Below are 14468 nucleotides of genomic sequence, written 5' to 3'. Positions count from 1 at the left end.
ACAGTTTTAATCTTATTTGCCCCGATTCAAAATAATTATGATATTTAAAGCTCTGTTCTTACCACATTACAAGTCAACTGATATTTTTTTGTCAACTGATAGTTTTTGTCATTTAATAATTTTGTTTTATAACAAAATTGATATTGAAATGCTTTGTTATTGTGACTGTTGCTTCGGAATGCCAAGACGAGACAAAGTCATAAAAACTATGACACGAAGACATTACGTTCTTTCTTATGAGTAGGGATCGGACAAAATGTCAAAGCACGGCTTCTCGCCTCAATCGAACTCAACTCTCATATTAGGTCATCGCTTTTCACACACGTGACTGTAAACGCTGTTGAATTTGGATTAAACACTATTTTGTATCGATGCTTCTAGATCGTACGCTAAGAATTTGGTTAAAATTGAACGATATCTCATACTTAACACTGTTATCTCCAAAGAACATTATACTCTCTCAAGGTGGACGATAAGGTACTCTAAACCACTTTGCCTAGTACAGTTGCTGGCTTGTTTTGGTTATAATACACGAAAAATTACGCATTGTTTTCTAAAGCAAAAGCATGCTTTTCATGAAGGCCCACAAATTGGAGGCCAGCCAAAAGATCATGTGAGTTGGTCCAAGTTCTGCTACAAAAAACTAGAAAATGGACTGTTTCTCCATATAAGGGCTTGCTTTTCACGATAATCAATATATGTGCTTTAACCGTACTGGCTGCCTTCGGCTGCCAACCTACCAGTAGCAGTGGTCTTTCCTGCTGTATCTGATGTCTCCATTTTGAATTCGAATAACTCCCTTTCTTTACCATACTCTTCCCACAATCCTTCCTGGTTATCACCGCTCCCCCACATGTAGAGGCGCATCCTCTAAGTGGCTGATCGTAGAAAAAACGCAAAAATTATATTCCGTATGGTTGATGCTTTTGCTAAATTGCTTACCAAGGGGCAATTTTCATCATAAAATACTAAAAATTAAACCGTTTTTCAAAGGGCTTACTATTCATGCAAAATCTTACACGCAATGGGTTCTAAGGAGTAGATTCACGTAGTGCAAATTTACATCCACATAATTTCTATGTCAAACGACTGCCATGAGCAAATTTTCATAGCAAAACAGATCTTTTTGTGAACATCAGAATTCGTACGTACGGGCTGGAATCCAACAAATGGGACTATGAGCTCCAATGCTATGTTAAATTCCAACTAAGAGTCAAATTTCACCATGAAATGTTGAAAATGAACTCATTTGGCCATATAAAGATTAGGCCTTCAAAAGAACCGCTACATATTTTAGATAAATATGTGTAATAATCATAAAGTTATCAAACTCGTTATTAAGCCGAAGAGCAGTAGGCTGATTAAAACAAAATTTTTAACAACTTGGTAAATTTCGGGGCGGAGGTTTCGATAAAGAGAGACTTGAAATTTGAATTTGAATTGACGTTTTGAAACTTTAATGGTCAAACTCTTTTTTCACTTCTTCATAGGAAAAGTGTCGACTCTTGAGCGCATTCAAATTTTGTCTATATTTGTAAAAACTAAGCAAATGTTAGCCGATTTGCAGTTTCTACTTTGGTTTTTATACCCTAAGCGAATTGTGACACGAGGTACGATGATTAAATTAGAACAACCAGAATCTTTTATTCTACCGATTGATTTAGAGTGATTCCCCGAATCTATGCTTGTTTGTCTATTCTATTCTATGTCTGCGCCTGTACTCTTGTGTTCAATATACAAGTTGCAAGTCTTACAACACTTTCATGAAATGTGCTACACCGACGCGTTATGACTCAAAAAAAGTGAACTCTACTGAAGATGGTGTAGGGTACTTAATAGTGGACCATGGCCGATTATAATGTTTCTAGTTGTTGCTAGCTACAGATTGCCGGAACTTGGAGATGGTGTCCACAATGTCTGTTCCGGGTTTTTAGAAAATAAGTACTTTTAAGAGGCGAATCCTGAATAGATAGACGCCGATTAGGACGGTTTTTTTTTTTTTCTTTTTGCGAAATAAAATGACGAATTCACATCCGATAAAGAGCGGAAATTGTCGATGAAAGCTTTAATATATTTGATACATTGATTATAACGAAAGCATATATAGCTTTTTTTTCTATTGACAAGAAGGATTCGATACATGCATCCCAGTATGTTAGATCATACTTTAATTACGATTGCTGCGTGACCAAGGTAGGTTGAATGATTGGCTACACATCTTCTAGACTACGTGGTCACGCCCCCGCGCGTCGACGGGGTTACGTCCTGGGTGAAGGATCATATTACTTCCGAAATGATGAAATAAGTATCCATCAACTTTTCCATGGTGGATAGAACCCTGACATCTATATTTTTTTTTAATTTTTGTAAGGAAAAAACAAAAAAATAATTTGAATTTTCATTTCTAGACGTTCAGGATCAAAATTTGCTACAAAATTATCTTAAATTTTTTCTTCTTTTTTTTTTCATCACTCATTATCCTTTAAACAATGTCGTTTCATTTACAAAAAGCTGGGATTGCTTGGAAATAATGATTCGCTCAGAACTCATAAAAATATCCATTTGCATATGTATTCGGATATATGCATACCATGTGTATATATGTTTGTGCATATGTGTGTGCATTTACGTCGAAATATTGAATGCGGTTCATTGAATTCGTAACGAGATTAGGTTACTTTCGGGTTATTCAACAATGGAACTTGAATGTATAGAAGAATGTCTCTCCCTTATTCTCCCAAGCTTCTCTTTGTGCTCGCTTTTAAAATTCTTTTATGGGAAAAAAATGAAAAAATAAAATGTTTACAATAACAAGAAAATGTAACTATTTCAACACGTGTAATACACACCTTCGTTGACATATTTGTAGATACATATGTATTTGGCTACGCACGTACTCATGTATGTACGTCATGTTTTGAATGACAGTTAACTATGTATAAATATATGACTTTTGATTATGATTATTATTTTGGTTGTTCAATGTTGTTAAATAAAAGTACGCTTCACTGAGTTTCACACTTGCCCGTGTATTGTGTACCTCCGTCTTTAATACACTACGAATGCGAATGTATGCATTCGTGTATATGTTATGCAACGTTGTCGCTTTGATGTGAAACATTTTTTTTTTTTTTTTTTTTTTTTTTTTTGATTATTTTACCAAAAATATTTGAAATGTTTTCTTTTCCTTTTCAATTTGTTTTTCTCCTTGCTTTCCCTACAATCAACATCGGAAATGATATCGTTTATAAAATTTCTCAGTTATCAATAGAGTGGATACAATTTGTGTGATTGTGACTATGACTGTCTGTCTGTCTGTCTGTCTGTGTGTGTGAGTGTGTATTCATGTATTTTACGCCTCTTCAATTTATTTATGTGCATTTATAGGGCGTATATACATACAAATAAGTTTGCATATATGCATGTGTGCATGTAGTTATGTAAAGTCTAACAAATTACAAAAAATTTGTCGTTATAACCACTTGGAAGCAAATTGACAAAGTTTGTAAAAAAATGCTCTGTTCAAAAAAGTTTTGATTAACTTGAAATACCTTGAGATTGTGTTGAGCTGTGGGAGCCCCACGAGGACTTGTATGATGAATCTGAAAATAAAGATGAAAAGAACAAAAAAAGAAAAAGGAAACCATTATTACTTGAAAATGTTTCAAGTACTTGTAAAGTACTTTACACGATAAAACCTGAATTTCGAAGAAATATGAATGCGGATAATGCTCTAATAGTAATACCTTAAAATTATAACTGATCATTAATCACAGGGAAAAACTATACGTTATCTTATCATCGTTTTTATGACTTTGCATCAAATTTTTTATATTCTGGAAGCAATAGTCATTACAATGAAAGTCTTCAATAACAATTTGATTATAGAGAAAGATTCTGAAGTCACCAAAAAAAAAAAAAAAAAATACTGCAATGACTGCCTCGTTGCTTCCCGACGCTTCTTTGCATCGTTGTGGCGAAAAAGATAATAAGCCCATATATACAAGTGATACGTTGAGTACGATTGCAATTTTCTTGAACAAACAATTTTCATAAAGTGTATGCAGATGTGATAAATACATTGTGAACAAACGCTTCATTAGCCGACGTAACTTATTATCGCAATCAATGGTTAGTTGCTATAAAATTTGAAGTAAGGATTATAAAAAGGCATTTAAATGTACTTGAAAGTATGAATGGAAAATATTCCAAATAATTCTAAGAAGATTCGCAACCACAAAATCAAGCGCATTTTTGAAATATTCAACTGAGGAAACACGCGTTTTTCCCTTTCCGTCTTTTACGGTTCCGTACAAGTGTATCTGCGAAATTACTTAAATGCAAACAACATGTGTTAGTTTGCATGCAAAAACTGTAATAGTGATAGTAATTAGAAGTTTTCTATCAAAACATGATATTTCTTGCAGCTTCGAACGATTTTTTTAACTCACAAAACTAATTTCATAACAAAAAAAAAAAAATCATTTCGAACTTCAGGTTAATGGCAATTTTTCTGCGCTTCCATAATAAAGCAAGAACTCGGATGGAAGATAAAATCATTCACTAAGCAATTGTTATTCGAATCAATTATTTTACGCAATTTCGATAGATTTGATCATTAATTCATGAAAAAATCAGATCCACCGTAAGATTGCTTCATAAATATTTCTATACCCGGCACCGCGGCATAGGCTACAAGATTTAAAACAGTCAGGCGGAATATTTAGAGATCAGATTATGTATATATGTAAATATTCATGATTCTTGAGGGGTGCTTATCCGTCCATATGTCTCCCTGCCGGTGTACACAACTGCTCGCAAAAATTCGAATATTCACTTTAAATTGATCGAAAACGATGAAAATTCTTACGTAGACGTTGGTGGTGAAAATCGGTCGAAATCGATCAAATGATGGGCACATAATGCAATCTTTCAAAATCCAAGCAGTTGTTGTTTTCACCAATTACTAATAAACTGGAAAATGAGAAAAATCGGTTACGCCCATGCAATATTATTGAGCGCATCGAAGTTTCATATATTTCGATATTGTTTAAGATGAAGGTGACAGATAAAGGAAATTCTACTGCAGCCGAACACCGTTTTCTTCGAAAAAATGATGCATTTTTATTCTATTTGATGTAATTATAGCGATCATGGACGATCTAAAAGCGTTTTTAATACGAATCTGTAGGCGATAGAAAAATTGCAAATCCGTTACTTTTTACAAAAAACTTGCACGTTGTGGAGCGGGCTATAGAGCGGACTTTAGCGAGCCATAAAAAAACAAATGTCATAATAATAATAATAAGCAAATGTTCGATTTATTTCAAAGTTAAAATTTGCGTTAATCGTGAAAGCTTAAGTTATTTTTGAGCATTTTGATAGGTTTCAGGCATCAGACCAAACGAAAAAAGCGCATTGCTTGAACTGGGCTGCATATGCTACATATGTGCAAATTTTTCAATTTTTAACTTTACAAGTTTCGACAACAGTTGATCAAACATACTTCTACGGTACGTTAAATGTGCGTCAAGCTGAATCCAATTTCGGAGAACAAGTATCGGAAAAGAATCTCCGCTTGTCCTTTGACGATAGGAGAAAGTAGTTGCTATTGTTGTCTATCGAACAGTTTTGACAACGGCATTATTTTACATGCAACTAACTAAGGATGCATATTACGTCAATAATTATGAAAACCAAAAAATATATCTTTTTCGTTCTTATTTAATGTTGCCTAACATCATTACGACATATATGACTCTGTATTAAATTGTTCATAACAAATTTGAAAATTAAAAAGATTGCGGTCGCATCTTTGATTTTTACCCGCTGACTCGCTGATGATAAAACAATTTGACGCTGATATTCTCGCAGCGATTAAGAATTTGTAGTCCTTCCGAGTTTTATTTAGGCTTCTTTAATATTCGATTAAATATGCCTAACAAGATTTCATTGACTTCCATGAGTTGAACCAATCATTGAATTTGTTCACGTTCAGCATTCGATCAATCTTACGGAACACATAAAAATTATTACCCAAAAAATCGGTGATAGCAGTGAGAGCTCGCTTTTGACATAAAGATTTTTCGTGAATGTTTTTGATTGCCGAAGAAAGCCGTTCTAAGAAAAGTAGACCCGATCACCCTCAAACCAAAATGTAATTATAAATCAGTCGATTACAGTCGATAATGCACTCAATTCGATGACAATAATAATAATATTGATATTTCACTGTATTATGATATTAACTCATTTTATTGCCATACTTACTACTCTCTTTCTATGACAAGTGACCGGCATAGGTGTATGCTATGCTTCAGCCGATCGTCTTTGGGTAAGCTGCAATAAGCTTACACAATATGAATATCGGCGAAAATCGAACACTAACAGAAACAAGCATTTTCAATACAAAGGCATAGGGGAAAAGGAAAATTCGATCTCGGACGGATTATTTTTTGTATGCGTAATTATGCAAACGTACAAATAAACAAAGCCTTTGCAAACACTTTGTGTCTGATAACAAGCTCATCTTTGTACAAGTGACTTAGTCAACATGAATATTGAATCACGAAACAATTTTCAGACGAGAAAAATCATATCAGAAAAAACTCAAGTTCAGTTGCATGCGAGAAAGCGTTTGTTGGATGCGTTAAGTAGCGTTTCCGTTGCGTTTTCCCAATGCCAAAGTCTGGTGTTTAAAACAGTTCCAATTTATTAGAAAGAGTTCTTTCAATTGAACTGATTATGAAAGAAGAGAAATGGGGTATGTCTATGCTTTCGAGAATCGTTTTAAATCGTTTTAAATAGCGATTTTAAGTGCTCTTGACACCGCTGCCGTAAATTAGAAGCAATAGCGTTGAAAACATAAAATCCCGCTTCCTTAACAAGATGCATACATATTTAAGATATAGCCGTTACCGTTACGGAAGCCTATCTTAATCCCTTACCGCATATATTTTCGTTATAGAAAGACTTTGGAGCGAGCCAAAGCCATGCTTAAAATTTTATAAAGAAAATTTTCTTTTCTTTTTTTTTTTTTGTATAGAAGTTTATGCTTATGGGTTATCGAGAGTGACGGATGAGATGTCCTTCAGACCTCCTGAAATTCTACCGTAACCAAGCTGGATATATTCGAATCTTATTAAATTTTAAATATGTGTTTGCATTGCACGGATATAAAGTGAATTGTATAGCTGTAAAGCTATAAAAATATAAAAAAAGTATGCATAGACTCATTAGAATCGATCACGTTTAACATTTTTCGTTTAAGCAAGAGTGCAGCTCCTTTTTTATCGATCACTCACCTGCGAACAACATTGAAAAGTTGTTAAAACTTCCTGTGGAACGTGATAAATAATCAGCTGTAGGTTTAATGTCAAGCATCATGATATAAAGCAACAGAGCGGCGGCAACTATTTTGGCTTTTTGATTTTAGTTTGTTTTTTTGTGCTGTTTTTTTTTTTTTTTTTTTTTTTTTTGTTAAGCCGCCAAATTTACAATTGTTTGAGTGATTGGTTTCGGATATTTCGCGTTAGTTCATCCACCGATTAGCCAGTAAAACATTTTTTTAGTTTTTCAAAAAAAAAACAAAAATTATGAATATTTCCTTAAATACATGAAATTTAATAAAATTGTTTCGATTTGAATTTTCGTTTTAAATGCAACACGATGCCAATAGAGGTTGCGACAAATCGTAAAACCACACACTCACTGATTAATGTGCTGATGATGATAGTCGGTCGGAAAGATGCGACAAATTATAGTCAATTGAATTTATTTTTAAATATGTTTATATAGAATATGCACAACAATACATAGTCGCGTGAAAAGAGAAGATGAGATTGAGTAAGGGAGAGAAGGAAAAAGAGATAGAATGAGCGAGAGAATGAAGCGGCGCTGGAGCAAACCATCAAACGGTATTGGCGCCACAAGCGGAACAGGAAAAGGAACGGGAAAAATGACGATCGGAACCTGTTACCGTTAACCGGACACCTCAACTTCCGGACAATTTTTGCCGCTGTTGTTATTGCTATTACTCTGCAGTCGTAACGCGATAGTTGTACTCTCTAACACACCGACTAATCAACAATTTGCTGTTTGCTTTTTGACAGTTTATTCAAAAAGGTGAAACTTGCTACCGTGTTGTTATGTTATTTTAGGCTCTACCTTAACGTTTGGTTCACTGCTTTTTTTTTTTTCTTTCATTTATTTATTTTTTTTTTTTTATTTTGTTTTCTGTTCGCTATTATTTTTCTTTTTTTAATTTTTCGAGAAAAAAAAAAACAAAAGGAAAAATTGTCTCAAGTCCAAGTAGAAAATTATGTGGTCGGAATAATAAATTACGTAAAACACACTTTTTTCCTTGCTCGTCTTGTGCTTGTGGCTGCTGATGACTGACACCGGATTGCGACTGATCTGTGGCACAGTAACATAACAATTGATTTCATTCCGTCGCCAAATCGCACATATCCTGCCCAGCTACCGGCTCATAAATGCGATTTCCACCCTCTGCCCATTTTCTTGTGCTCGTTGCTGTTTTTGTTTTTATTTACTAACGAGCAGGGGGTGAGTTTCGGAAACGAATTGCATTTGCCTAGCATAAGTAAGCGCAAAGATTGTGTTTTGCACGATTATTCGGATGGTTAGGTGGTAGTAACTGGCTTACTGGCTGGTGTTAATGTTAACGAGTGGGTGGTTGGTTGATGAGTTAACATACATTACATTGAGTATATATTAGGGATGTTTCTGAATATCTGCTGCTTCGTTAGCAGCACTTAATAGCACCGGCAGACAGTGTTTGTATTTTAATCCTCAACCAACACCCGTTTTCCGTTTGAACACCAATCAGCACCGAGGCAAGGTGTGGCTAACCAACTTTTGCTAAAGCACATCATCATCGTTGCAGGTTTAATAAAAGCTTTTTTTATACAAATTTATTTTTAACTTTATAGATGGGGAGTGTTGGGAAAATATTAAATAAACCCTACGCATGGATCGGTTCTGTCAAATAACCACCTTTGAGGAAAACAATTTTTCACATCTCATTTTCTTTATATATTATCGTAGGCTAGCTTAATAAAGGATAAGACGACAAGAAGACGAGACGAAAGTGTGCCGACATATCAAGTAATCTCTTTCTTATTATAATTTTAAATTCAAAGAAATTTCATTGCTTACTGAATTGCTGTTCACCTCTAAATTTCCTACTGGCATATTTTATTTATACCCCGAGAGCTTTCTATACAACTTATAGTCACATAGTCATGCTATCTTTCCCTTTCGCACTCACACATGCATAATATATCGCTTTGCTCTTTTATATCGAAAAGCTTTTCTCTATTACAACATACAATGGAGGATGTAACACTTGTCTGCTGCTGCTTTTCCAAAAATACTCGTTCATAATACCCCGCTGCTAACTGGACTAAGCTCACATTTTCGTATATATATTCACACAAACGTTGAAATGTCATTTCGGAATTTGTTAAAGGAGCAGCGAACAGCGCATATCATTGTTGGAAGCATGTGCGTGTCGTTGCAAAGCTCTTTAGTGGGTGACACGAAGCAACAAGGACGGATGTATTATCCACTTCCTTTTTCCTTCCACCAAACACAAGGATATTACCGTTTCGTCGTCTGTCGTCCATTATAAAAAGGACCTTGCCAATCCACCCGAACTCTCAGCCTTCCCTTCACCATCATCCAGCCCCTATAACCTTTTTCGCATTTAGTTATGGATATATATTAAGTGCTTATCAGTTATATACGAGAATAGGGTGTTCGAGTTCTATATAGATAAACAACGGCTGCTATATTACTAATACTGTGCATGTTCTGTGGATGTGTATTCCCGTAACACTAGCCAACAAATTCTGAGATGAGTATAGAGTTTGTTATTATACGTTTAGAATGTAAAGTGTTGCATTTAGTCCAATATTCTAAAAATTCCGTTATACTCACTTTGTCATTTCGTTTGTAGCAATTAAATTATGCCGCGATTTGTTGAGACTTGTCGGTTTATTCATCTGTTGTTGACATCCTTTCCGCAGAATGTTACTTTAAAATTTCTAAAATTCTTTTAATGCTTTTCCAGCAAAGGTCAGTCACGATCCTTACGGCTTAGATACATTTTAAAGACAATCTCTACAACCTTAACTTGCAGCAGAGATTACGAAAGAACTGAATATGCCTACGCTGCAATGAAGTAAGATAAGGGATTAGAATAACGCTTTCTCGAAATTTGATACATCGTCGGAAATGTTTCTCAAACGGGTCTATATTACGACTTGAACGGCTCAGAAGCTAATACAGCTTGAAATTCTGCCCCGGTACTGAGCGTTCGTTTCAGGTAATGTTTGCGTGGCTTAGTTAATAATGTTAGAAGAATTTGAAAAACAAAATATAGAAGAGAATTCATAACGTATAAGTTATGCAATCTCATCAAAGAAAGAAATGAAGCTTGCGCGACGTGGCTAACGACAAGAATAGCTCTATTATTAGTTTTTAGGGTAAAACTAGACTAGCGCGATAATTTCTCTAAACTCTCTCTCCGCAGCCCAGCTCTTTCAATAGGAGACTCACACCAGAAGTAGAGTAATGTTTAAGCAGTGACAACAACAACAACAGCAACAATAACAACAATAGAATAATAATAGCGACAGCATTCAAGTACCGAAACCTAGATAATGGTTGATAACGGAGGAAGAAATGTTTAAGTGTGTTCTCGGCATATACACCCCACCGCCGATTCCAGCCGATTGTGTTGTTGGCGGCAATTATACAGAGAGGTAGAGAAAACGGGTCCGACACGCCTGTAAATTATGAGATTTTCTAATAACAACACTCAGCGTGCATATCCAGTGCACACATACACAAACGTACACACATATATGTATATACTGGCACATACAAAATAACACACATCGACAAAGGGAGTACGAGAGGATATATGAATGTTTAAGTAATGTGTACACATTTATTGGGCATTGGCCCCCATTATGTATGGGTAGGTGGATGATTTCGTTTGCGTGTACGTGTGTACGTGTTATATATGTTGTGTAGGTATTTGTGAATGCTTAATTAATTTTCGAGTTCTTTGAGCAAAAAAGTTTTCTGTATCCTCCAGCGTACTTTCAGGTTGTCAAACGTTATCTCTACGCTTTATTTATCTATGTACGCAAGCATGTGCGTTTATATATGTGCATGAGTACGTATATGGTGTTTGTGACGCTTTGTGCGCCGCAGGCGTTGACAGGCAAATTGCAATTAAGTTGCCTCAAAAATCTGATTTCAACCTCAAGTTCTCTTATATATAATTGTTTTTCTTGTTCTTAAAATTTTTTTTTCTTTCTATGTATATATACGTATATATATATATATTCTTTTTTATACTCTTTCGTTTGTGCTCCTGCTTCCCCAACAAAGTTCTTCTCTCACTAATATACATATATATATATATATATATATATACACTTACATACTAGCGTTGTTTTGTTATGTTTAAAAAGTTTCAACACTCCCTCCCACTTAAATGAAATGGGCGTCGTTTGGGGAACCGTAACGTTATTTGATGTGCGAAGAATTGTATTATTTAACACACAACCAGTGTTTCATTAAAACATAACATAACACTATTTAATAAGAACTTTTAAAAGCTCATTTATTTACTTGCGTTGACATTAAAAAGCAATTTCATGTTATTTTTTACTTTGTAAATAAAAAAAAGAAAAGATAAATATGAAAACCAAAAAATTAAAAAAAATAAATTAAAATAAAAAAAAACTATTTACTTATTATTTTACTACTGATTAAGTTTAATTGGAATGTATTTAAATTATTAGATTTCCTTTCAATGCCTAAGCATATTCTGAAAAGTTGGGCTTGACTTTTCATAACATAGAAGAAAGTTCTCGTTCATAATTTATTGTTAACGTCCATAACGCTCATAAGAGATGAGTAACATATTGCTAAACATTAATCGAAAATCTTTCACTTTTTGATCTTATGTTGTTTCACATGAATTCTGATTTAATTTGCACCATACCCACGCGCACAACCATAACCAGCAAAGCACTTGCACAGTTCAAAGCCTTAAAATCGGAAGTGAGTAGCCGCCATTCAACAAATTCACATTATTGGGCAGCATTTGTTGCGTTGTTATGTTTTTTGTTTAGATTGTTGTTGTAAGAAGCGCATGCATATATTACATATATAGAAGCGGCGCGCATTTATGAATTTATATGCACCCATTGTCACTACGTCAGACACGCCAAAGGAGCAATCATGACACAATCACTTTGGGTGCGCGAAAGCATTCAGTGACTATATAAAAAAGAAAAAACAAAAAAAAAAGAAGCGAGTATCTAACTTACTGTAGCGACACGTGCCAATCGCGTGTTACATCATTCAGATGTCATTAACGGACACGTGTGTGTGTGTATGCAATTGTGAAAACATGGCATAGCACACATAAACAACTGCATCAATTCAATAAAAAGCAAGCATCAAAAAAAGTATAGTTGGGGTGTTGTTGCTGGTGTTAAATCAGGCTAAACACTAGAAACACTAATATTAGCGTAACTAAAACCAATCATATGATATGTATATAAAACTATGTATGCATGTTTGTGTTAATGTATTCGTATGTGTGTATGTGTTTATGTGCGTGTCACTTAAAAAAGCAAATCTCGTCATATATTAACTGCTGATTTTTATTTACAATTTTTGTACTTTTTTTTTTTTTTTCGTTCCGTTTGCGTTACGCCTTAGGAAAACAATTCATTCGGTGATAGCGCATGAAGGAAATATACGGAAAACTTAAGTTTCATTTTTTTGCCTTTTTTTTTTTTTTTTTTTTTTTAATAAAGAATTGTGACTTTCTTGTTTCGAGACATGATTTGTTATTATTATTGTTGTCAGTTCGCTCTCATATTCGCATTCAAATAATAACAATTGCGTAATGTTTATATTGACGTTCTGCTAGCTTCTTGGTTAATTACCGTATATATGCTCTAACATATCCTCAATTATTTCACATGCAAAAGTATCGCACAAGAGAGACACTTATACTACATATGTAACAACCTCATCTACCTACCTATTAATCTATATGGGTAAAGCCAAATTTGGAATTGCGCTCAATCTCTAATTCATATTGTGTCGCCTCGGAACGTGATTCGTATCGAAAACGTTCGAGATATGTTTGCAACTAACTGCATCAATTTTTATATCGACTTAAAAAGCAGAAAAATACAATCCCCTTGAGGTAAATCTTGGATATTTATTCCCAAAAGCTAAAGAAATATTTGTGAGCGGATCACGGATATTTGCCAACCAATATCTGCTATAAACATTTTTTGTGCTTGGTTGGTGCATAATTTTCATTTCGCAGCTTGATCTGCGATCGCGAACTAATACGGCAACAATTAAACAAGCGAACGTGAAATTTACTATGTGACTTAACCTCATTTTTATGTACTCTAAGGTCTAAACACATATATAAATGTTTCAAGTTTATTCCAATTAGGGCATACCCTCGCTGATTAACTGTTGACCAGGTCATAATGAATTTTTATATTCCACAACACTTGTGATACATAACATCTAGAGCGACGCTAAAGTAGACTCACTTTTTATTACATCGCTTGATTGCTTGAGAGTCATTCATGTCCTGTTTTTCAAGAACGGAATCAGACCATTGTTGCGACTACTCCCCATATGCCACTTTACAAGGGAATCATGTATATTATTAATTTAGCCAGAGAAATAAATTGTGAGGCTAAAGTCTTAAACCACTAGCATCTAAGGCTATCCGCTTTATTAAAAACGCTACCTATAATGTATAGTTTTTGGTATTTTATTGCGAAAAAAATGAGAGCATTATGGTCGGGCAAGGATGATCATTAATTACCTTACACCAATTCGTCTAGTACAATTATTTTCCGGTTTTGGTCATAAGACATCAAAAACTCCATATTATTTTCATGCATGAAACCTAACGTACTGGGTGATCCCCAAAACATCATACCGCTTCACTCAAATTTAGAGAACCTAATTTACTTTCTAAAAATATTATTATTTGTCAGTGCTTATCATAGAGAACTAGAAATTATACTTTCTTCCCAAATAAGGGCTTGGTTTTCGTTATAACCTGCGTACATGTTAAGGTCTAAAGTGTAGGCCTAAGTAGTCCAGATAACCTATTGTTCATTTTTCGTGATATTTTGCTACATTGGATTAAGTTTCGTTACTAAATATGAAAAATTAGACTTTCTTCCGAAGGCCTTAGTATTCATGAGAAGGCTTAAAGGGAGGACAACCCAAGCAATGGCCTTACATGGTTCAAATTTGGTCAACTTAATTTCTTTGCCAAATTACTCTCGCGAACAAATTGCAATCATAAAACATTAACAATTCGGCTTTTTTGGCATATAAAAGTTCACATTACCTGAGAATCCTTAGATACGGAC

General features: G+C 34.5%; 1 protein-coding gene across 3 annotated transcripts in view; it reads right to left on the bottom strand.

The window, feature by feature from the left end:
- LOC119631246 (DNA-binding protein D-ETS-3) overlaps positions 1–14468 on the bottom strand; it is an 85080-nt gene that overhangs the window by 33534 nt on the left and 37078 nt on the right. For 2 of the 3 annotated variants that reach the window (XM_038023289.1, XM_038023290.1), the window contains one exon: positions 3552–3602. In XM_038023289.1, the coding sequence (XP_037879217.1) occupies positions 3552–3602 (51 nt within the window). Of the gene's footprint in view, positions 1–3551; positions 3603–7304; positions 7466–14468 lie in introns of those variants that run through there. The other variant, XM_038023291.1, reaches the window with a different exon arrangement.

This window comes from Glossina fuscipes, unplaced genomic scaffold (assembly GCF_014805625.2).
Source record: "Glossina fuscipes isolate IAEA_lab_2018 unplaced genomic scaffold, Yale_Gfus_2 1, whole genome shotgun sequence".
Taxonomy (NCBI): domain Eukaryota; kingdom Metazoa; phylum Arthropoda; class Insecta; order Diptera; family Glossinidae; genus Glossina; species Glossina fuscipes.
Note: the sequence above shows the minus strand (reverse complement) of the source record. Positions and strands in the feature narration are given on the sequence as shown.